This window comes from Dromiciops gliroides, chromosome 4 (assembly GCF_019393635.1).
Source record: "Dromiciops gliroides isolate mDroGli1 chromosome 4, mDroGli1.pri, whole genome shotgun sequence".
NCBI classification, from domain to species: Eukaryota; Metazoa; Chordata; class Mammalia; order Microbiotheria; family Microbiotheriidae; genus Dromiciops; species Dromiciops gliroides.
The window spans coordinates 442700251-442725458 of NC_057864.1; the positions used below are offsets into that span (position 1 = coordinate 442700251).

Genomic DNA, 25208 nt, shown 5'->3' on the forward strand with positions numbered 1-25208 from the left:
CATATGATTTTTGTTTTGTTATTGATATAGTTAATTATGTTAATATTTTTCTTAATATTAAACCAGCTTTACATTCCTGATATTTTACCTGGTCATAATGTATGATCTTCATGATGTATTGCTTTAATATCCTTGGTAATGTTATTTAAACTTTTTGCATCAATATTGATTAGAGAAATTGCTCCATAATTGTTTTTGCTCTTCCTGCTCCTTTCTTAGGTTATCAAAACTATATTTGTTTTGTAAAAGGACTTTCATAGGACAGTTGCTTTGCTTATTTTTCCAAATGGTTTATATAGTATTGGAATTAATTATTCTTTAAATATTTGGTAGTATACACTTGTGAATCTATCTTCTATCTGCTCCTGGGAATTTCTTCTCAGGGAGCTCTTTTATTGGCTTATTCATTTTCTTTTTCTAAGATTGGGTTAAGTATTCTATTTCCTCTTCTGTTAATCTGGACAATTTACATATTTGTAAATATTTGTCCATTTCACTGAAATTGTCAAACTGATTGACATATAATTGGGTAAAATAAATTCTAATAATTGCTTTAATTTCATCTTCATTGGAGATACATTTACCCTTTTCATTTTTGATACTAGGAATTTTTTCTTAAATCAAATTAATCAATGGTTTATCTACTTTATTAGTTTTTTTCATAAAACCAATTCCTGGTTTTATTATTTACTTTCAATTTTTTATTAATGTCTCCTTTGATTTTTCAGGATTTCTAATTTGGTGTTTAATTGGGGATTTCTAATTTGTTCTTTTTCTCATTTTTTAAATTGCATGCCCAATTCACTTAACTGTTCTTTCTTTTATTGATGTATTTATACAGAGAGAAATGTCCCTCTATGTACTGCTTCGGCTGTATCCTACATTTTGGTATGTTGTCTCATCGTCATTGTCTTTAATGAAATTGTTGATCTGAACTGTTTTTATTCCTTATTATCTTTACTGTAGGCTAGGGGAAAGGGGATATATATATATATTTAGAAATAATGTGATATAAAAAACAAAGGCATTATTATAATTCCCACTCAAATTCAAGTTATCAAAATTTTTTCAAGATGAAAATTTATTTGTCAAAAAAATATACAAATAGAATTAAATATAGTACAAAGAACCATTAATTCACACATTCTACACATTTCCTAAGTTTCTAATATATTTTTCTAAGCATTCGGCCAGGCTATTCAGGTCATCATCACTCCCTTAACAGGTTGTTACCATGATCTGAGGATCTTTCAACTTCCTGATGCCTAAGAATTCCTAAAATGCCCTCTTCTCCCTTCCCCGAAGTCCATTTTTTTTTTTTCAGAAATCCTGCTGGATGTTTTCTTTGTTTGCTTCCCCATGCTGTTGCTTGATTTGAAAGATTTCATTTTCTAGCTGTACAATAGTCCGTTCGATCTCATAATTTTTACTGACAAGGGAGACCCAACTAGAAAATACAGGCAGGAGAAAAAAACACAATAGCATCAGATTCAATGTTCTTTGAAGATTTTGCAGTACATTCACAATGATAGGATAATAGATTTAAAGCTGGAAAAGTCCTCGGAGAGCAATGAATCCAAGTCCTTATTATACAAATGAGAAAACTGAGTCAAAGAGAAATTAAAGGGCCTAGAGCCACTGAAAATAGATACACACCAATGGTGGACAAACCCTATGCTGGTAGCACCCCGTGACTAGCAGGGGTCGGCCTTCCCCTTAGTTTTTTTCTTTCTTTCTTTTTTTTTTTTTGCAGGGCAATGAGGGTTAAGAGACTTGCCCAGGGTTACACAGCCAGCAAGTGTCAAGTGTCTGAGGCTGGACTTGAACTCAGGTCCTCCCGAATCAAGGGCCAGTGCTTTACTGTGCCACCTAGCTGCCCCAGTTTCTTTCTTTTAAAAAAATTTTTTTTCTAAATTAAAAAAAAAAAATTTCTTCCCCATCGTTTCTATTGGCTACTGGCTCCCTTCTCTGTTACTGCTTCCCGCCCTTCCAAAGTATCCAGAAGTAGACAAAAAGGCTGGGACAGGAGAGGCTCAGGGCCTCAAGACGTAAAGTTGGCAAACGAGTCAACTCCTGAGGTCAGCTGGGCCATCTCATTTGAGAACTGATTTGAAGGTTATAGCAAAATGTTGTGAGGGAGTTTGGGACAAAGATGAAATCTAAGATACTTACGTTGACTCCATTTCTCGTAACTTAGACCCAGCAGTGAGTTGCATGTTCTTCCTCTGCCAGTTTAAGTCCTGGATATGCTTTCTGTTAAAAAGAAATGTAAATACTTGCTTTGCTTTTAGATCCCAATTTTGCTATTCAATCATCCTATACAAGAGCAACCAGTAAATTCTCTTACAGGATATTCAAGGCTCTGTGCGAACATGTCTTGGCAGCCTTTTTCCACACAATTCTTTCAGTAGTTAAACTGATTTGATAGCATCAATTTGCATGTTCCCTTCAGCAATGCAGACCATAACTCCTCTATGCCTACTTATCCGGGCCAGTTTTTATTCAAGTCCTCCTATGAGCTTACCACGGGAACCAACCACTATACTACAAATGCCAAGAAAGCATTCAGGCTATCCACTTGTCATCCCTCACCTTGCCACCTGACCAATACATCTTCTCTCTACTACTGTTCTTCAAAGCTCCTCATTAGTTCCATGTTGCACCTTGCTCACACCCATAGTACACCTTCCCATTGCCTTTCACGTAACATTAATTTAAAATCCTTAGAGACTGTTGTGCTTTGCTTCAGAGCCGTATGACAACGTTAATAAAATATTGATTTTTTTAAATGAGCCTTGGAATTTCCTGAAAGCACTTCAGCCTGTTCTTCTTAATTCTGGGCTCAACTCAATGTCCATTTGTCCTGTCTGTCCCGAATATATGTAATGATGGACAAGCTCTATAGGTTGTACATCTACCCCGTGTCATAAGTTATGCTTTATCACCTTTATTTTTACTGTGTAGGTGGTCAAGCCAAACTCTTCTGAGTGGGTACAGATCTTTTCTAAGAAGTTCTGAAATGTTCCAGGACTCAAAGTAACCAGCACAATGTCATCCACAAACAAAACATCTGAAAGCCCCTCGCCATCCACAGGGAATCTCCCATCAATTTAAATTCTCCTTTGGCTCTCTCCAATGAGAATGTTGGCAAGCATTTATTTTCCTGTTTTATACCTTGCCTCATGTTTATGACAGAGGGTAACTTGAATAAGGTACTGTTATATCTTTCAAGGAATACCAAATTATTTATTTATTTTGGTGAGGCAGTTGGAGTTCAATGACTTGCTCAGGGTCTCACAGCTAGTAAGTGTCTGAGGCAAGATTTGAACTCAGGAAGAAGAGTCTTCCTGACTCCAGGCCTGGCACTCTATCCACTGTGCCATCTAACTGTCCCAAAATAGTCTAAAAAAAATATTCTTACTGTGTTATGGCTAAGAAAACCTCCTTTTGTTAATGGCTGAATGACCCTTAAGTGTCTCCTATCATCCCAGCATTGAAACTAAACTAAAAGGGTACCTCTAAAACTCAACAAAGTAGGATGGCTGGTTATATGGTAAGTAAGACTTAGTGGAGCAAGGTGTAATTTTTGGAATGACTATCATCCTACAACATACTTCCCTGGAACACTGAGAATGTTCTTAGATAAAAATGAAACCAATGCAGGGAAAAAGTTACCTTAACTTCTGCAGCTCCTTCTGGGCTTGTTCAATCATATGAACTAGATTTCTCAAAGTGAAGAAAAACAAAATGGAAACACAAAGGTTAGGAGCAAGAGTTATATAAAACAGACTAAGTGTTCATGCTTTTACATTTTTATATACATCTGTATTAGCAAGAGTTAATTACCATGGTGAATGTTTTTCATACATTTGCTACCATTGTGAATTCATTGCTACATGCTGTCATTATATATGTTGGAATATGGTACACTGTTTCCACATAAAGTTGGCAATATGGTCACTAACAGTTTTCAAAGCAGTAGTCAGTAACAAAGAAATTGAACAGCACAGTATCATTAAATTTTTACTGTTAGAGCAAATTAAACCAAGTGGAAACACAACAGAATCTGTACAAAATGTAGGTGTAACTCATTTTTTAAATGTACCTAAATTATACAAACTCTGCAGAAGTAAGAGTACACAATGGCTCCCAAGAACAAAAGGCAGATGAAGCAGAGATTTTCCACCAGCAAAAAGATCAATACCAACCACGTGGTCAAAAGGCAGGTGACTGTGTTTGGGGCCTGGAATGGTCCCACGGTAGCACATTTCTTTGAAAGGTACAGATGCAAGAACTTCTTATTCTCATTTTTTTCAAAGCAACGTGAGCTCAACAATCTGGTTAAAAAGATATCATGCCTTAACAAGTTATTTTGCTGTGATAATGCCTGTCTATGTGTAACCTAAACAGCAAGGCTGAAATTTAAGATCCTGAAGTCTTCATTCTGGATTTCAGTTCTTAGGCTGCCTGATGTCCACCTGTTAACATTTCTAACTGTTAGGCCCAGTTGGGAATACAGTAAAAAGAAATGCCAATTCTGGAATGATACATTCAAAATAATACTATTCTTTGCCAAAAAACTTTTTCCTGGGGCAGCTAGGTAGTGCAGTGGATAAAGCACCCGCCCTGGATTCAGGAGGACCTGAGTTGAAATCTGACCTCAGACACTTAACACTTACTAGCTGTGTGACCCTGGGCAAGTCACTCAACCTTCACTGCCTCGCCCAAAAGAAAGAAAAAAAAAATTCCCCCCTCTGACTGAATCAAGCAGAAAATAAGAACTGCAGAGCAGGAACTCACCTGGTCGTCAGTGGTCTTGTAATCCACCTTGCTCTTAGTACATGATTACCATTTAAAAACCCCTGACAAATGGTTACTCAGCCTCTGCTGGAAAAACTCCAAAAATATGTAACTAGATGCTACTCCACGGACAGCTGTAACTACTAAGATTTTCTCTGTAGTTCATAAATAGTTAGACCTAGCATGATGGCAGGGACTTCAGAAGTTCTAGTCCAACTTCTCATTTTATACCTCAAATATACTAAGTGACTTACCCAAGTCACACGACTAATTAGAGCTGGGACTCAAAAACAGCGTGTCTTACTTTTAATTTGACTGTACCACAATCCTCATACTGAGCCAAAGTGTACATCCCTAGAATTTGCACTCACTGGCCTCACTTTTGCTTTTTGGTAGCCAAGCAGAAAGAGTCTTCTAAATAATAACCCTTCAAATAGTTGAAGACAATTTTTATGTCCCAAGTCTTCTTTTCTCTACCCCAAATCAAGCCACATATCGAAGTCTCCTATCCATCCACAATCCCAGTCTTCCTCCTTTTTTTTTTTTGGGTGAGGCGATTGGCGTTAAGTGACTTGCCCAGGGTCACACAGCTAGTAAGTGTCAAGTGTCTAAGGCCGGAATTGAACTCAGGTCCTCCTGAATCCAGGGCTGGTGCTTTATCCACTACACCACCTAGCTGCCCCCCAGTCTTCCTCTTTTGTACCAATTTGTCAAAGTTTCTCCTAAAATTTAGTGTATGAGTTGAATATGATATTTCAGATAAAGTCTGACTGGTAGAATATGTATGGCAGAATATTATCTTCAAACATGGCACCTGATTCTAAACCATTCTGTCAAACCTGACCTCAGATGGGAAGTAGGCTTAAAGGTGAACACAAAAAAAATTGCTGAAATAAATCTATCGAGATGCAGAGGTGATTACTCTAAAAAAAAGAGTACATTTCCATTTCTAGAATAAACTATTTTGATGTTTAAAGTCATCTAATTTGTTGGTTGCTTTGCACATATAAATTTACCACAGAAGTTAACCATCACTGTCTTTGTCAACTTTTACTGATCCCTTAAGACCTGAACAATCTTGTCTAAATTTAAGCTCTCTTGACCTCTCCCATCTTGTCGTAACTTCACTGAAAAGAAAAAGATCATCTAATAAGTATGCTCTCATTTAACTTCATCTTCACATCAAAACAATGCCTTATAATTTATTCCTATGTTTATCCCTTCTCTTCCTTTTCAAAGTGATCTAGAAAGGCAATAAGCAAAAAAGAGCACTGGAACAACAGCTGGGAGACTGGGATTCTAGTCCAGACTTTGCTATTAAAAACCTGTGACCTGAAGGCACTTAATGTTTCTGGGCTTTAATATTCTTCTCTTATAAAATGAACGTTGGATAAAAGATCTCCAAGATCTTCAAGTGAACTTGTTCGAAGTGTACACTACACCTTGAGATGTTAGCTAATGATGGCATGGAAGCCATCACGATTCTCAAGGTATCATTTCGTAAGAATAGCCAATAATGCACATCTTCCACTTAAATGTACCTATTTTTGAACTCAAGTACTCCTGACTCCAGGGCTGGTGCTCTATCCACTGTGCCACCTAGCTGCCCCAAATGTACCTACTTTTATGAGGCATCTTTATCATCTATGACAATCTTTAAAAATCAGGATCCAGATAAACTGAACTTAGAACCAAATCTTTTACTTGGAAGTGTTAAACCAAGAGTTTCACAAATAATGAAGCATATTCAATCTCAATACCCTATTTAAAAACATTTTTAGTGGATTTGTAAAAACCAACAATAAATGAAATCAAATAAAAATGAATGCTAAAATATTGCTTATTCTCATATTTCTTTCAAAAATTCTATTTAACAATCAGACTCAAATTTGGAAGAGCTACACAGGAATCTTAGCAGAGGACCACCTAAGAAATCATTAGCATGGATTCATGAGTACCCAGCTTTTGACATCCATGATCACTGTCCTACTTTTACAGCCATAACTTTTTGGGGTTTCCTGAGTAGCATGCTAGCTGCATTTCTACAGCTTTGCCAACTCCTGACAAATGCTTTTTAGCATCAGTTTCCTCATTTACTGATCTTGTGGGTTCCTTCTAATTCGAAATGATTCTTCTCTTGGCTACCCTGACACTGTCTTCTCTTGGTTATCCTCCTGACTACTCCTTCTCAGTCTCCTTTTATGAATCATCTTTTTACTTGCTCGCCCCCCCACCCCCAATCACGGATATTCCTTAAGGCTCCTTCCTGGACTGCCTTCTCTCTATATACTCTCCCTTGGTGATTTCACCTATTCCCCTGAGTTCAATTATTATTTGTACCCAGATGACACCCAAGCTAATATTTTCAGTCTTAATTTCTATCCTGAACTCTAGTCCCACATTACCAACTTTCCTGGATATCTTCTCCTATCTCAAATTCAATATATCTTCAATAGAACCCATTACTTTCTCCCCCTAAATCAACACATTCTTCTACTCGTTCAGTTTCCTGACCCCAATTAGCCTTATTTCTTCCCCCTTGATCATCCTTCATGTCCAGTTCTCAAATCTTGTCAATTTTATTCCCATATCTCTAAAATCCACCCCCCTCTCTACCTTTGGACACATAGGGATACTTTCCTAATTCCAAGCCTTGTCATCCCTTTCCTGACCTGCTTTTGTCATCTAATTGGAATCCCTGTTTCCATTCTTTCCGTCTCACTAGTTCATAGATTATACAGCTGCCAAAATCAAACCCAGCGCAATGTGTCATACATGATGGGAAACTTAACACTTACTGAATTTGAGTGACTTGATTGTGAAACTTAACCGTTTACCTAGCTTTTTAGTAATTAACTAGTTTAGTCTCTAAAAAAGACAGTCCATTAACAAGCCTTTTCCACCTTGATATGATTAATGAAATCATGTGTTCTCTCTGCCAACATAGTGTTTCAAAGAACTAGGGACACCTATTCACCATGATGAGATGTTAAGAATAGGATTTTAATGGACAACTTAATCCCAAATATAGATGGAGAAAATATATTAGCCAAGCATCCCTAGAATTCCTGAACCCACTGACTTCTGAAGGAAGCAGGGAAAAGGGTAAGGAAAAGGCTGAGTGGTAGATCCAATGGATAGGCACCTCTCATGGCAATGTAAACAGAAGGTTCATAAGAAAGAGTACAATGGGCTGAAAGAATGAGCTAGCAGCTCCCATAGGAAACTGATTCACTGTAAAGCAGGTCTCTGATGGAAGAAAACAACAGTAGAGAAAACATCTTAATCCATCTATATACAATGGCTCTTTTTAAGCACAGTGCTCACTTGATCTACTAGTACTTAATTTCATTCTGAATTCTTTTCTATAAAAATTTGGTTTTAAAAACATCAAGCCAGGCAGAAAGTGTTCTTACTTACTCATTATATACTTTCCAGGCATTGCAACCATGTTGTGACATCAACTCAAGGTTCTCAATCCGAACTGCTTGATGTTCCAGTTGGGCCATTGAATTGTTTACACATTCCTGCCATGCAGTGATATCATTTTTCTGTCCAGAGGAGGGAGCTGGAAGTTCATATCTGAAATTAAAGGGGAGGGGAATAAGACTTAGCCATCCAATATCAATGACATAGAATGAGGAAGACCAGTATTCAAATTCTGATACTACTTTTATAGGCAGGTCACTTAAGCTCTCTGAGCCTCAGTTTTCTCATCTGTAAAACAAGGATGATAATAATAGCATCTGTCTCACAGGACTGTTATGAGGATCAAATAAAAATGTACATAAAGTGCTTTGTAAGCCTTAAAATACAATAAAACATAAGCTATTGTTTTAAGACTAGAGAAAGCTTAAAACAAGACACAGACAACAAAATATCAACTAGTATTTTCTAATTCTAGACACTATTTTCTGCTAATGAATTGTGTTTAGAATTTTGGATTTTCTATTCTTTCCTCTTGATATATATATATATATACACACACACATATATATATAGCTCTTTTTAACACTAGGTAAAAAAAATATATCAATGTGGATGCTTTTTTTTTTTTGGTGGGGCAATGAGGGTTAAGTGATTTGTCCAGGTCACACAGCTAGTAAGTGTCAAGTGTCTGAGGCTGGATTTGAACTCAGGTCCTCCTGAATCCAGGGCCGGTGCTTTATGCACTGTGCCACTTAGCTACCCCCAATGTGGATGCTTTTTAAAGGCACCAGCATATTATAACTATGCATCCAATTTCATTTAATTACATTTACCAGATAAAGCTGAATCCTTGAGTTTAACTCAAGAATTTTACCTAAAACTATTTAATCAGAGGCTTTAAATTCATGTGGAATTGGGGAAGACGGACCTGGAACCAAGATTTAATCACCACATTTCATTTTTTAAAAATAGGACATCTAAACATATAATATAGTATAGTAATTATTACAACTTTACTTACTACTTAGAGAAAAGGCATTATTAGGAGATGACAGGGTACCAAAAATAGCAACCTTGTATTTCAGCCTTTTCTCCTCCCCAGACCAGACAGGATCTGTCTCTTTTTCAGAAAATGGGAGCCCAGAGAGAAAGGGATTAGGGAACAGATATACCCCATTACAACTCTACCATCCTGACCTAAAGTGTCTATGTCAAGCAAGTATTTCTTATATGCAGTCCACCAATTACAGGTAAGTTAAAAATATTTTGAATGTGCTTAAATTCATCTTAGTTAAAGAAGCCCCTCCTCTCCCCCTCCTTGAATATCTGCTCCACCTGAAATTACACAGAATAAAGAACACCTTCTCATAAATTATTTTGAATCAGATAACCCTACTGACTAACCTCTAAAATATAAGAATCAGAACTTAGATGGGAGTAAAGAGGAAATGTTACAGTATATACCACTTCTTAGGGAAGACAGCCTTGGATGGGGCACAAGAGTGAGTGGCATAAAAGAAGAAAGGGAGGTAGGTGGGAGTACATCACAGACAAACTCTAACTACTCAGCAATTTTACCTTAGGTTCTAGTGACTATTAACCACCCCATGAATCATGCTATTGTATACAGTGTGGAACAAGAAGGAGGGTATATACAAGTTAAAACAATGATCACATTATAAAAAACATACATGTAGAACGATATAATTGGAAACCACTACATATTTTTCCAGAGAAATCTGACAATGCATTATTATTTTAACACTAACCCCCCAAAAAACCTTACCGTTTCATGCTAAGCAATTCAATTGGTTGTCGGGCAGCCAGTCTTTCAAATTCATTTCTCATAATGTCAGTCTATAAATTAAGAAGAGAATTCTCTTTAGAGGACAGTTGCATATTGGATTCAACAACTAAACCAACCACAAATCAACAAAAAAAACTCAACCATTTATAATAAAACTTATTCATCCTCTTCTTTCGTCCTAATCTGCTCCAAAGAACAGGATAGGAAGCAGAGAGGTAATGCCAATTCTAAAGTCAGGTGCTAAGTAATCTGAGGATAGAGAAATAGTAAGACCTTTATATAACACTACTGCCCACCCTGAGAGAAAAAAATATATATATATCCTGTCCTATGTGATAGGAATGATAAGGGATAAATCTGGATATTAAATTTTAGTGCTGTATTCCACCCCCAACCTGCTGCATCTTCCTTTCTATTAATAACATTTTAATATTTACAGAATGCTCAAGTTCTGCCTTTTGGGGTGGGAAGATTGGGTAAAAAGAATAGGCAGCTTCCCTCTAAGGTGAACCTATAGGAATTGTTCTGGCATATTCTATTTATTTAACCTAATAAAAGAATACCATGATGATCTTTTTTTTTTAAATTCAGGCTGTTCATTTCTTTCAAAATTGTCGAATTTACATAAAAGGACTATATATGCACATGCATTATATCCTTATCTATACAATATATGTAAAAACAGATATATGTATATCCACATACTTACTATAGATATTTTCAAACCAATTAAAGTTACTCGGTACTCTTGAAAGTCTAATGTCACTATTTAGTCTCCAGATTCACACTCTTATCTTCTACAAAGTTTTGCTGATGATCCTTTTCTTTTTTTTTCTTTTTTTAGGGAGGCAATTGGGATTAAGTGATTTGCCCAGGGTCACACAGCTAGTTAAGTGTCTGAGGCCAGATTTGAACTCAGGTACTCCTGACTCCAGGGCCGGTGCTCTGTCCACTGCACCACCTAGCTGCCCCCTGATCCTTTTCTTTTATCACTGTCCTACAGACGTGTTAAATACTTGTCCAAAACTGAACTTGTTATCTTTTAACCAAACCCTCCCCTTTTCTGAATTTCCCTATACTACCATCCTCTTAGTCACCCAGACTCACAGGTAGGCATTATTATCCTCAATTCCTCCCTTTCTTACCATCTCATGTCCAATCTGTTGCTGTCCACTCCACCTTCACAATCTCTCTCCCATATACCCCCTTCTCTCCTCTGACATGGCCATCACCATGGTGCAGGCCCTTATCACCTCTTGCCTATAATACTGCAATAGCCTTCTGGTTTGTTTTCTGACTCAAGTCTCTCCCCAGCTGTCATCCTCCATTCCTACCAAAGTGATCTTCCTAACTTACAGGTTTAACGATGTCATTCTCCATTTGACCAGCTGTCAAATGCAGAAATGCAAGCTATAACAACCACATAGGAAAAAAAATGCTCCAAAACACTAATACAAGAAATGCAAACTAAAACACTTAAGACTCATCAGGTTGACAACGTTGACAAAATGTCAATTTGTCATTGGAGGAGCTGTGAGACAACAGTCATACTAATGCATTGCTGGTGAAGGTGTCTAAGGGTCCAACCGTTCTTTTTTGGGGGGCAGGGTGATGAGGGTTAAGTGACTTAACTTGCCCAGGGACACACAGCTACTAAGTGTAAAGTGTCTGAGGCCGAATTTGAACTCAAGTTCTCCTGACTGCAAAGCCGGTGCTTTATCCACTGCACCACCTAGCTGCCCCTTGGGTCCAACCATTCTTAAAAGTGCCCCAAAGGTCAGTAAACTGCATACTCTTTGACTCAGCAATACCATTATTAGATATATACTTTGAAGAGGTCAAAGATAGAACTAAGCAACACATACGTACAAAATATTGATAAAGACACTTTTTATTGTCCCAAAGAACTGGAAACAGAATGTGTGTGTCCAGTAACTGGGGGATGGCTGAACAAATTAGAGTATGTGAATATCATATTACTACACTGAAAGAAATGACAAGAGAGACAGTTGTGAAGAAACCTGAGATGACTTGTACAAACTCATGCAGACTAAACTATGCAGAAAGGAGGCAATTTCTACTCAGTGACCAAAATACCATAAGTAAAACAACTCTGAAATACTTCAGAACCTTGATTAATGCAGTGACTTAATACAACCCAGAAGGAAACATGCTTCCCACCTTTTGACAGGAAGTTGATGCATTAGAGGTGTGGAGAGATACATTTTCAGGTATGATGAGTGATTTCATTTGTTTTCTTTAAGTTACTAATTTCTTACAAAGGACTTCTATTAACAGGAAGAATCGGTGGCTACTGATTCAAAAGTTTCTACTGTTGATAAAAAGGGACCCCAATCCCAAATACACTCTTTTGTGCTAAGCCCTTTTGTGCTATGCCTACTCTTCTTTCTGTTCTATCTTCCTGATATTTACAAACTGCTCCTGAAGTTCTGACCTTTGTGAAATCAATCACAAATGCCACACTCAGCTTTATTAGCTGAAAGCCACAAGTTACAATGACCAGCATGAGGAAACTCGGATCCTATCCCGTGCTCCCTAGAATTTTTCTCGATAGGAAGACAAAAAGTCCGCCCTCACCTCAAAGGCTGAGTAGTCCGGGGCAGGCAGGTAGCTCAGATAGTTCTTGGTTGGCCGGTACCGACGGGTTTCCTCCTCTACCAAGGCAGCAGCCTAAGAAAAATGGGAAGAATCTCAGGGCAGAGTATGTAGGGGGCAGAGATAAAGAGAAGGCAAGCGTTTCATTCGGCAGCAGGAAGCACACGAGATCGAACTGTCTGTTATTTAATAACTGTGCAGCTGTCGAAGTGCTTTTCTGCCCCGTCACCTGCTCTCCACCGCTCGCCTCTGTTCGGCTTTCAGAATCGTTCACACGCAAGCTCTAGCCCGGCACACACACCCCCTCCCCAGGGGTCCAGGCACAAGGGCCTTCTTGCTCCACTTCCGCTCCCCGGCCTTGGCACCGGCTCTCCCTTCAGGTCAGAGGGCAGGGTGCTTTCCCGCCTCTTGTGCTCCCTTCTCCCCCTCACCACCTTTCATTGCAGACGCCAGGGCCGTTCTTCTTATCCCCTCCTTTCTCCTACACTGTGCACAAAGGGACCCAGACTGAGCCTGGGATGTCATTAGTACGGGGCTCCAGCCGGGTGAGCAACCCCCCCCGCCCATATCAAATGACTAGGGACGGTCAAAGCTTCTTATGTGGGTCGTGACCCCATATGGGGAACTGAATGTGGGGGGGGGGTCATGAAAAATCTGGCAACAGTCAAAGGTTATGTGTGCCTATTTTATATACCCATATACCCGGGGGTCGTGTAAAGATTCCTGTCTTAAAGGGGTAGCCCGTGGAAGAAGTTTAAGAAGCCCCGGTCTAGAGCACTGAGTGGTCAAGCGACTGGTTCAGGTTCCCTAAGAGAGGGGCGGATTGGGAGCGAGGGCAGAGAGGTGGGGCGGGGCAAGGCTAGGCGGGACGTCTCACCCGGAAGATGAGGCGTGGCCCCGGAGCAAGGGGCGGGCGGAAGCCGTCGTAAGGCGGGGCCTAGGGGGCTTGGGCGCTTTGTAAATATGGGGAAACGAAGGACGTGGAGGGCGGGGGAGAAGTTGTACAGCCGTCCCGTACTTACCGCCTCCCGCACGCCGGGCGCTTCGTAACCCTGATCGAAGTACGGCAGGGCGTCCACCACCGCCTCCCCAGCCACGAGCCCGGTACCCGCCATCGTCTTAGCTTCACGCGGCGCGCGCCTCTAGGCTGAGCCGTTAGCGCTTGCGTCCGCACGCCGAGGCAGTCACCGATGGTGCGCGTGCGCAACTTTCTCGCGCGTGCTCAGATGCAGTTGTTGAATAACGGGTTAATCTTTATTCCGGAATTTTTCCCCCCGTTTTTTTCAGCCGGACTTTCTCGGGTTCATGTGAAGGGATGATACGGATTTTTCGAATCTCTTTGATTCAATATCTCCACTGAAAGTAAATCCGAGACGTAAAAAGACCGGAAGCCCCGCGCCTTCTGCAACGCCAACTACGTGACCCTACGTTTAGGTGAGGCGCTGGGACGCCAGCGCTCTTCCCAGCATGCTCCGCGGGAGGCGGGAACACCGGTGCAGTCAGAGAGCAAACCAGCCTCAGCGGAGTCTTTGCTCTATTCCTTCCCCGTTTTTTCCCCAGCACCCGCCCAGAGGGCGGGGCCGCCTCTCGAGGAGCACCGTGAGGTTTGCGTCAGAAAACTGACGATTAGTGTACTTTGGTGCCGCCTTGCTGTCTCGGTGCGTGTAAAGCCCTTCTTGAATCTCACTTGTCACGTGGAGACAGCTACCGGGGCGGGGCGGGGGTAGGGAGAGACACCGCCTAATAATCGGGTTTTTGTTTTGTTTTGTTTGTTTGGTAAAGCAATTGGGGTTAAGTGGCTTGCCCAGGGTCACACAACTAGTACGGGTCAAGTGTCTGAGGCGGATTTGAACTCAGGTCCTGACTCCAGGGTCGGTGTTCTTATCTACTGCGCCACCTAGCTGCCCCCCTAACAATCGTTTTAACATTGATTTTGTAAAATTTCGAGTTCCCAATTTCCTCTCTCCCCTAGTCCCTCCCCCAGCCATCGAGAAGGTAAACAGTACTAGATGAATTATACATGTGAAGTCAGGCAAACATTCCCATGTTAGCTATGTTGCAAAGAAAAAAGTAAGAAAAATAAATGAAAAAAGTATGCTTCAGTCGGCACTCCGTTCATCAGTTCTTCAGTCCATTGGAATTGAGAGACTTCTACTGTTAAGCACGTAATGTTGAAGGGGAAAAAATAATCTTGTTACCAATTTGATTGAATTGCTGCAGACTAACAAAACCAGACAATTGCCTACTACTTCCCCACCTAATAAAACTTGACTCCATCTGAAGATATAAAACCGTGTTGCAAACAGGACTCTACAAATATAGCATCTAGCAATTCCTACAGAGACTGTATCCAACCATTCTTTGATAGGTCGACTACTCTGACCTCCAGTCAAGTTGCAGAGCCGAAAAAGTCAAACCCATAGGGGCAGCAGTGTTAAAGCACCAGCTCTGGATTCAGGAGGACCCGAGTTCAAATCCAGCCTCAGACACTTGACACTTACTAGCTGTGAGTCCCTTAACCCTTATTGCCCCGTTTATAAAGAAAAAAGTCAAACCCATAGCCAGGCCTCGTGCCTCAGATCCAGTTCTCTTTCTATCATACCACGCTTGAAAGGGTATTCATTCATTCAACATTGTGCCAGCTGTGTAGAGCGTGGTTCTGGGCTGAGGTCAGTACAAGGCAGAGGTCCTATGTGCAGTAGGAAATGGTATTTGAGTAAGGAAATTTGCTCAGTGGAGGAGACTGACTGTATCAGGTATAGTGGAAAGAACTCTAAGCTTGAAGCAAGAGATCCTGGCTTTGGACTTTGTCTTTGTTACTACCTGTATGTATAAGCCTCAATTAAAGAAATTAGATTAAAAGAACTCTCAGGCTTTTTCCACTCCAAAAGCTGTGATCTTAGAAATAAGGCTTTGGACATTCCATGGCACAAGTACTTTATATTTAAATTAAAAAAAAACAACAACAAAACCACTTTCCAACAGCATGTGACTTTTATTCCATTCAAAGGAAAAAAATGGCTTTTTAAATGTTTTTATTCTTTGAAACATTATAAAATCTGTAAACAACTTTTTATACAAATCTTGAGCAATTCTGCTGTCACAGACGTACCCGCGATCCATAGTACTTTACAAAAATAAAATACAACAGCCCAAGGAATCATCCTCAGTTTATAGGGCATAAAGTTGCACCCCATCCCTGAGGCAGGGGGTCTCCTCACAGAGGGACCAACAGGATTCAGCCTGCTACATTTAACTTAGATTATTTCTTTCCCCCACCCTCACACCCACCATTTTATTAATACTTGGTTTTCCCATCAGAGATTCCTTTGGGAATAGATGGGGGGGGGAGGGATTCTAGAAGGGAACAACTAGACATGTTTAATCTAACAAGGGCCCTGTTGGGATAAGATGCTTACTATACATTTAAAAATAGACATAGGGCTAGCTCTCTCCTCTAGGCCCAGATTACAGGAATTATGTTACACAGCGTCAGCCACTGAATGGTTTCTGCTTCAGATTTATTTATACAGGTATAACTACCTGGTTGGGCTGTGAAGGCAGATCCTAATTTGCCAGAAAAACAAAACAACTGACACAAGCTCACTGCTTGTGAGAATGGCAATAAAATTTATTCTAACAGCCTGTAAGATTTTGTTAAGTTTGAACAGATATGTTTGTGCCGGTTAATTGCATCCACGTTGGATGGAGATTCCAGAGTCTGAAAATTAAACACAGTGCTACTAAATGGCACTGATCAGTCCCTCTTTCCAGAGACTAGCACTGCTTTGAGTGCCAAGGGTCCAGGTAGCTAAGGGGTACAACCCTAGAATGAGGTTACATTCTCATGAGGTTCAGCTCTTCCATAGCAAAAAACACAAGGTTTAAGGAGAAGCCCAAATTTTGTGTCATTCAGCTAGGTAAAGAGTCCCTTGTCCTGGAGGCTTAAAAGTGGCACTGTTTCATTTTCGTTTGATAGGAAACATCTCCAATAACCATAATCTCATAGACTAAATACCGATATGTCTGGAGAAATGGATTGTAAGATGCCTATCCTAAAAGAAAAGGCGTTGAAAAGTAGGACTTTATCCACCTGTGTGGGATCCCACAAAAAGAACATCAGGAAAAAAATGAAGATAACATTTAGTTTGGGCCAATCATCCCAATGTGTTAAAGCTGCCATAGAACTCAGTTTTAAGGACATTTTTCCACTATTCCCACTTAACACCCTAAAATTCAGCATGAGGCTCATGCTCACCTAATGTGTTCATTTTAATTGAACATTAACAAGTCTTTCTTGAGAAAAACAAATTCCCTATAGTCCAAGCACCAGAGAATTAGCCTAAATATGAAGGAGCAGAAATGTTTTCTTTCCAAAAAAATGGATATAAACTGAAGACAGCATTGATTTCAGACTGCCCTCAACAATTCTGCAGTGATTCCTAAGCCAGTATCTGGGTAAAATCCTCAGAATGACTGCTTCCTTGAATCTTTTCATCTTTTCCAAGGATTCTGTAGTCATAGTCAGTATATCCTGGCATCTGGACCTGGACAGCATTTCCTGTTCCATTTCAGGTATAGAAATTCAGGTTTTCATTTCTTCTGCAGAAATTTCATTTTATTTCCTAAAAGGAGAAGCATAGCATACTCTTAAATCACTCATTTTTATCTACTATAGATTATAAGGCTAATATTTTATTCACTTTTAGTTTTTCCAAATCCAGATGTAAGCTTGTCTGTAAATCCGCCAGTTGATCTGTATTCTTAGAACACAAATTCTAACATTTGCCCAGCTAAAGCACAGAATCAGAATTTTAGACCTGAGAGATTCTTGTAAATTCAAAGATTCTTAACCCAGGTCAGTGAAATTGTTTTTCAAAATACTTTGATAACTTTTTGGGGGTGAATAAGTTATATATATATATATATATATATATATATATATGTGTGTGTGTGTGTGTGTGTGTGTTTACATATATGTGTGTTCCTTTGTAATTTATTCATTTAAAAACATTCTGAAAAGGGGTCCATAGGTTTCACCACATTGCTAAAGGTATCCAAGACAAAAAAAAGCTTAACAACCCCTACTTTAGAAGGGAAGGGGGAAGGGAACAAACATCTTTATAGTGCCTACTATGTTCCAGACACTGTGCTAAGCACTTTTTACAAGAACTACTTTATTTAATTATCTAATCCACCTTGGTTAATAAAGGCAACTGAACACTAAAAAAGTTGTGACTTAAAGTATGTCTAATTAGTTCAGAGTAGAACTAGGTACATATTCCAAAGCAAAATAAAAATTATTTTGTGCAGGGGGTGGGGGGTGGGGTTAGGGAGAGAAAGGTGTGATTTAGTTTTTTGGTTTATCAATTCCATGTACACTCTTTGACAGATAGAGATAATTAAGAATTGACTACAAGCAACTAAGAATCTGAAAATAAAATTGTTTAGATTTAGAGACTAAGCTAGGATTCCTCTAGAAACAAGAATTTCTAGTCTGTGCTAGGTCCCTTCTGTACTCAGGGATGTTAATTCTTTGGTTTGTAAGGTAGAGCAAGACTAGCTTTCTGAAGTAGGTGACCCTAGAGAACCACCTTGGGAAGGGATTGACTGATCGAGGCCTGGGAGCGAAAAATTCACAACTACTTAGACATTTTTTCTACTGCAGGACTTGGGAATTAGGGTGTTGTCTCAACAGGATGACACAGTCATCAGCATGGCTTTTTTAGGTTATTAGCACTTAGACATTTTATGCATCTTAATATTTTATGGTACCTTTGGACTGTGTCATCATGAAGGTTTTCTTATCTACACTTAATACAAACATCATAACTCACCAAGACTTCGAAGAATCTTGTTAACCCCACTGGGTTCAGATTCTGGAATTGCTTCCAAGTACTGAAAGGCCCGGACTTCAAACAGGCCTATGAAGGAAATTCATACTGTTGAAACCAACTTACATCCAAACACTAAATTAATGCAAGAGAACTTAATTACCTTTCTTTGGACAAGCTAGAAAATGAAAAATCAGGCCTCCCCCTGTGTAATTTAAGATTCTAAATGTGGATTCTAATGTGTTCCCCCAGTTTGGGGAAAACTGACTAAAAATCACTGATAAAACGAGTTTAGGTTTTTAAGGGTTTATTGGAAAATAGAAAGAAAAAGATTGAGAACAGAATTCTAACAGCCTGGCATTCCTATCTTTCCTCAAATCTCCTGTGAAGTCCTCTGCCGCCACCACCATCAAGTCCGGAAGCCAAAAGGGCCCGCGCTCTCTGCACAGGCTCCCTTTCCTCCTTCCTGTCTCCTCCCAGACCATAGGAGGCTCCTCCAGTTGATTGGCTGGTAGACTTGATAGACAGCACCCATGAGCAAACGTCATTTCCTGACGCCAAGGAAAAGCCACAATGCCTCTGAGGCATTTTCCTCATGGTGGAGCTCTCCACAGCAAGTCTCCAGTAGGTGGCGTCATTCCAATCATTACACCCCCAAAACCAAATAAATCTCATACCATATAACCTTAGTTTTGGGTTAATAGGTTTCTCTACTATTCTGGTTGGGAGATTTTTATGCTTCATGAGTAGCTGGGCCAAAAAGTTTACTCAGCTTTCTAGTGATGAACCTTTCTCTACTTCATCAGACTGGTTCTTAGATTAGAGCTAGCTGCAATAAAAGCCTCTCAGTAGGATCTGCTAGGGATTAGAGTCAGCTGGCCTACCCTTCCAAAACCCTGAGTCAATTCCCTTCTATGATGGGGCAGTGTAGTAGGACATTAGCTGAGTACATATGTCTGTAGAAGATTTGGGGAAAACATGGACAAAAATCACACAGGACAGGAAGCGTTTGTTGGTGGAAAGAATGCCCTTACTGTAATGTTTTTTTAATGGTGATTTCATCCGTGTAGATCTCCCTTTCACCAACACAGATCACAACTCCTCCACACTTAATAAATGGTCTTCAGGAGCTGTGACCAAAAGAATCACCTGGTAACCAATATTGGAGAGGTAATGAGCCGTGGGATCAGCTAGGTGGCGCAGTGGACAGAGTGCAGGGCCTGGAGTTAGGAGAAGTTTTCCTGAGTTAAAAATCTGGCCTCAGACACTAGCTGTCTCGTGACTTAACAAGGGCAAGTCACTTAGCCCTGTTTGCCTCAGTTTCCTCATCTATAAAATGAGCTGGAGAAGGAAATGGCAAATCACTCCAGTATCTTTGCTGTGAGAAAATGATGGGATTCGGCAGATACTCAAAGGCTCACCTGGAAATTAATCTAAACTGATTGAATTGAGTGAGAGTGATTGACTTTGCTGATTAGCCTACTTCAAGTTAATTAGATTGTAACCACACCTGGCTGGCCCTTAAGGAGGGATTGTTCTCAGAAGCTAAGGACTTTGAATTCAATTCGAGACCACCTTCAAGTCCAGTGAACCAATGGATTTGGATGCTGCCTGCCAATCAGCTTGAAGCAGTGTGTGAGGACCGCCTCTGCTCCAGACCTATAAAAAGCTTCCAGACTCAGTTTGAGAAGAGTTCATGGTTGAAGCAGGCTCGAGATGGAGGACTTGAGGAAGAACCAGATCAGGCTGGAACTTTAGGCTAGATAGGCCTTTTCTTTTTCCTCTAATACCTGGTATGCTTTAATAAATGTTTAATGCCCAAAGACTGGTGCTAAAGCTTCCAATTTAAGGTGACACACATTTAGATTTTAAACATCACATTGCCAAAGAAAACCCCAAATGGGGTCACAGAGTCTAACACGGCTGAATAAGAACAATGAGCCTCTCCAAACTCAGCTAGACTAAATCTCACAAGCTACGTACAGTATTTTGCTATGCCTGTATCCAAAACCTTTTAAGGTAGCTGACTGGACAGCTTGTGCTCCCTTGTCATAGCCTTCAAAATCCCAAGGTCACCTTTATGCCACAATAAGACACTGGAGTAAAACTTTAGTGGAGGAAAGGGGGGATCCATATTAATAAAATCACAGATTTTTCCAAGTATTTTTCAAGCTTATCAAGTACTTCAAATGGACTAAGAAAGGGACTTTACTTGTAGAGACTGACCTTTCACCCCACTCTTACGAAGTTCCCTGTCCTGGATGAAGCCCGCAAACATTTGTGTCTCCATGAACAGATCCAGGAAGTGACGCACGCTCCGAGATGTATGAGACTTTCGGAAAGGCTCCCTCTGGAATACACGTTCTCCACGTTCTGTCACAGTCATGTTCAAAGAATAATGTCCTACCAGCTCCACAAAGAACCTGACAAAAGCTTCAGATACTAGGGTGTTGAGCGTCACATCTACTGCAAGATATAAAACAAGGATTTGGGTTGGTTTTTTTGTTTTGTTTTTTTGTGCTATTTGGATACAGAAACAGGCCTTTGTCAGGGGTAGGCAGTTTCGTCCTGAAAAAAAGTAATTATTAGAACTGGGAGCAAAGCTGTATAAGTTCTGATTTCCCTGTACTAAATCGAGAAGAGATAGAAGTCAGATTCCTTCAACAAGTGGTTTGTACCCACTGCTTTAATTTATCTCCCAACAACTTTGTTGTGGAATCTTGCAAACTACCTCTCCTGAAACTACTCTCTCAGAAGTCATCAATGACTCCTAGCCACATGCAGGGAGCTTTTTATGGTGATCATCTCATTCTTGAAACTCTCCTCATTGTCTTCTCACCTAGTCCTCTTCCTGGCCTCTACTTATAGTTGTCTGTAAAGAAAACACTTTGTGAATCATTTGAAAATGCTAGATGAACTTGCTATTATAATGGTTTCCTAATTACCTATCATATGATACCCAAACTACTTAATTGGCATTGAAGATCCTATCAACTGGCTCTAACTTATCTGCCCTACTTTTCCCATTATTCTCAAAGGGTTAAATGTTAAAAGGTCAATATAATTGTCATGAACCCTCTGTCCTTAACTAACATCCATTATGGTAAAATTTAAAAAAATTATCCACTAGATTATAAACGCACTGAGGGCTGGAGCTAAGTCTTAATCCTTTTTGTATATTCCACATTGGTTTTTCACCCAGGAGATTATCACCTGGACTTGCATGCCTTCCCAGTTTATCCATCCAATTTGGGGACTCCACTCTGGAGCTGAGCTGTCTTTATTAGTGGATATCAAGTAAAAACTCACCTAATCTCATCATACCTAGCTGGCCTTAGACCATTTATCATTCCATCCACCAATCTGCCAGAACACCATACCTTACCCTGCCTCAGTCAATAAACAAGCATTTATTAAGTGCCTGCCATGTGTCAGGCACAAAGCTAAATGCTGGAGATACAAATAGAGGCAAAAATACAGTCACTGTTCTTAAGGAGCTCACAGTTTAACAGGGGAGAAAACATGCAAACAATCTTGTATGAATAAAAATATATACATATATGTGTATAATACATTTATAATACACACATACATGAGAAACTGGAGGAAAGTTCAGAGTGATGGCTCAACAGCATTAAGAAGGAACAGGAGGGGCAGCTAGGTGGCGCAGTGGACAGAGCACCGGCCCTGGAGTTCAAATCCGGCCTCAGACACTTAACACTTACCAGCTGTGTGACCCTGGGCAAGTCACTTAACCCCAATTGCCTTATTAAAAAAACCCAAACAAACAAAAAAACCCAAGAAGGAACAGGAAAGGCTTCTTGTAAAAGATGGGGTTTTAGCTGGGACTTAAGAGAAGCCAGGAGATGGCACTGAAGGAAAGCTTTTTGGGCATGCGGAACAACCAGTGAGAATGCCTAGAGTTGGGGGAATGGAGTGGCCAGGAAGACACTGTCCCTAGGGAGGGTAAGGAGGCCAGTGTCACCAGACTCTGATGTATGTACTGGGGGATTGGGGGAGGTGGTGAGGAAGGTGTAGGAAGACTGGAAGGATAGGAGGGGCTGGGTTATAAGGCCTTTGACTATCAGAGCCCTTGGGCTTTATTAAGTGGGTGACTTGGTTGAACCTGCTCTTTAGGAAGATCCGATTTAACAACTGAGTAGAAGATGGAGTGAAGTGGGGAGAGACTTGAGGCAGGGAGATAAATCAATAAGCTATCACAGTAGTTCAGGCATGCAGTGATGAGGGCCTATACAAGGGTGGTGGCAATGTCAGAGGAGAAAAGAGGCCACATATGAGAGAGCCTGTAAAGGTAGAATCAACAGAGGTTTGGACGTTAGGAGTGAGAAGACAAGGAATGCACTTAGGTTTAGTTAGCCCAGGTGACTGGGAGAATGATAGTGCCCTTGACAGTAAGAGGAAACAATCAAATTAGTACTACCATTATTACTGGAAAGGTTCGGACAGTCTCCTGTTTGATGTCTCCTTTCACAATTTTTCTGACTGCCTACACCAAATTCCTCTTTCCTGGCCACTACTATCCTTTATGTGTTCTATTTTCCTATTAGAATGTAAGCCCCTTAAGAGTTAGGACCGTCTCACTTTTCTGTTTGCATACCCAGGACCTAGCACAATATCAAGCATATAGTAGTTTAATAAATGGTTGCTTGATTATTGAATGAATAGGACGCATTCCCCACTACTGTTCCCTAACCCAAATTCTACATTTTAAAGACAAGTTCAAGTCCTTGCCTGATCTGGAAAAGTCTTCCTTGATTATACCAGTCCACGTTGACCTTTTCCTTCCCTGAATTTCTTTAACCCTTTAGGCCTACCCCACAATCTGGCACTAGGTTCTGTGCTACTTCTTTTTGTTCTCCAGTTGTTTTATGTTATACACTTCTTTCATTTTACATTTCAACTTGACAATAACTTCTTTAGTGGCATGCCTCTGTCTTCTTTTTGTTTCCTTTGACATGTTGAATAGGGTGCAAAGGTTTAATTAAGTAAGCACTAACTAAACACCATTTGACTTGGAAGTTATAGAATCATATGATTCAGTCAACACACTTTCTTGTACCTTGTGGAGAACTCTGCTCTTGAGCCAAAATTTCATTTCTTTCTTCCAAAATCTGCACCAGAGCAGCCTGGAGTTTTGGTGGTAGAATTTCATCTTCATCAGAAACCTAAACAGACAACAATAGGATTGTTCATAGATTTATAAATTGTCTCCAACACTCACTATTGAGACCAAGAAAAAGCAAAGTGTTTTTTAAATTCTTTCCTGTATGGAAGACTATTTCCCCTAAACCAAGGATATTTAAAAACAAAATATTACATGACAACCAGTAACGTCAATCAGAAAACTCACCCAGTAAAATCACTTAATTTTTACTTTGTAAATAAGCTTCCATCTATGAGTCTCAGGTCTCTGTTGATCTGATGAAAAAAGATGTTCTCCAAATGAATGACGCTAAACTCTCAAATGCTGATTGGTTTTGAAATTGAGCCAGAACTATTAACTAATGCTCTGACTTTGTTTTATGCACTGTCAGAAACCTGACACAAATTATGTGTTATTCAGTAGACAGACATTAATTTATCTGGACTTAGAGAAAGGCAATGCAAGGAGCAGCTCCCTTCTTGAATATGGTATTTACATTGAAGTTTTCTTCCTTGTTTGGGTTAGATTCCTGCAAAGCAGATCCCTTTTCTTAAACTAGCTTTGTATGAAGGGCCATAACTCTTAAGGTTACTCGTAAATAAAACCGAATATATAGAGCTCAAAGTCTGAGTCAGTTCCTCTAAGAAAATTAGTTTTCTGCAAAAGATCCATTGAAAGCTGTCTCCCCAAACATTATTGTGTAATCTCTTGTGTCACTCACCTCCTGCAAGAACTTGTCTGCACAGAGATCAACAATCAGCACCTATTGGAGAAAGGCGTCAGGCAGGTTAAACTGGAGTCATTCACATAAAATTTGCTGAATCAAGTTGAGGGCTGTGGTTTTTACAAACAGTGGGAACAGTTTTCATGAAAGTGACTCAAAGTTCTGGCCTATTTAGAAGCCAACCCGTCGTATTTCTTAGGTTTGAGGCTGTTTCCTTTTTATCAAACCATCCTATTCATGTAACACAAGAACAAGTTTGACTCACTACAATAAATACGACACAATGTGTTATTTGCCTATGTTACAATATTCTTAGATTAGTATAATGTTTTTTCAATTGTGGGAGGAATATATTAAGAGTTTTCACATGTGTTGAACTTCGAACAATTTTTTCATCTTACCTCTTCGATGGGCAGATCCTGGAGCAATGGTAAGGAGCATGATAGGATACCAATAAGAAACGGGGTGGGTGAGCACACGATGTCAATCATGGAGACTGGCAAGACTGGGATATAGGTATGTTGCCAGGTGAAGGGATAGAGTGTGGCTACCACAGCATGGCCGCATTTAGACAAAGTGCTGGCAGAGGAGAAAGTAAACAGGGTCACACAGAGAGATGCATAGAGGCCCAGACAAGTATTACATAAAAAGAGAAGTTACAGTCGACTCCTTATTCTCACAGATCCATCTCTGATTTCTCATTTTTAATTGTGAATTAGATGGAATTACACACAGATTTGAACAATCTTTGAAATTAATTCAACTTATAATGGAATTCTTCATTTTAATTATTAATTAAATTCAAAATTAGTTTTAAGTTATAGACTCTATCAG

The 25208-nt window shown here is 39.8% G+C and overlaps 2 protein-coding genes across 2 annotated transcripts in view; both read right to left on the minus strand.

Moving 5' to 3' along the window:
* Nucleotides 1–1076: 1076 nt before the first annotated feature.
* On the minus strand, nt 1077–14068 carry BCAS2 (BCAS2 pre-mRNA processing factor). Its single transcript, XM_043962403.1, has 7 exons — nt 13675–14068; nt 12635–12727; nt 10016–10086; nt 8221–8382; nt 3676–3726; nt 2173–2253; nt 1077–1447 (listed from the first exon to the last, which is right to left on the minus strand). The coding sequence occupies exons 1-7, from the start codon at nt 13765–13767 to the stop codon at nt 1321–1323; spliced, it is 678 nt and encodes a 225-aa protein (XP_043818338.1). The 5' UTR covers nt 13768–14068; the 3' UTR covers nt 1077–1320.
* A 1578-nt stretch (nt 14069–15646) lies between these two features.
* Nucleotides 15647–25208, minus strand: part of DENND2C (DENN domain containing 2C) — a 40698-nt gene continuing 31136 nt past the window's right edge. The window contains exons 14-19 of the mRNA XM_044004200.1: nt 24776–24953; nt 24372–24413; nt 23567–23672; nt 20713–20952; nt 18490–18576; nt 15647–17277 (exon numbers count right to left, since the gene is read on the minus strand). Of these exons, the coding sequence (XP_043860135.1) occupies nt 17246–17277; nt 18490–18576; nt 20713–20952; nt 23567–23672; nt 24372–24413; nt 24776–24953 (685 nt within the window). The 3' untranslated portion in view covers nt 15647–17245. The remainder of the gene's footprint in view (nt 17278–18489; nt 18577–20712; nt 20953–23566; nt 23673–24371; nt 24414–24775; nt 24954–25208) is intronic.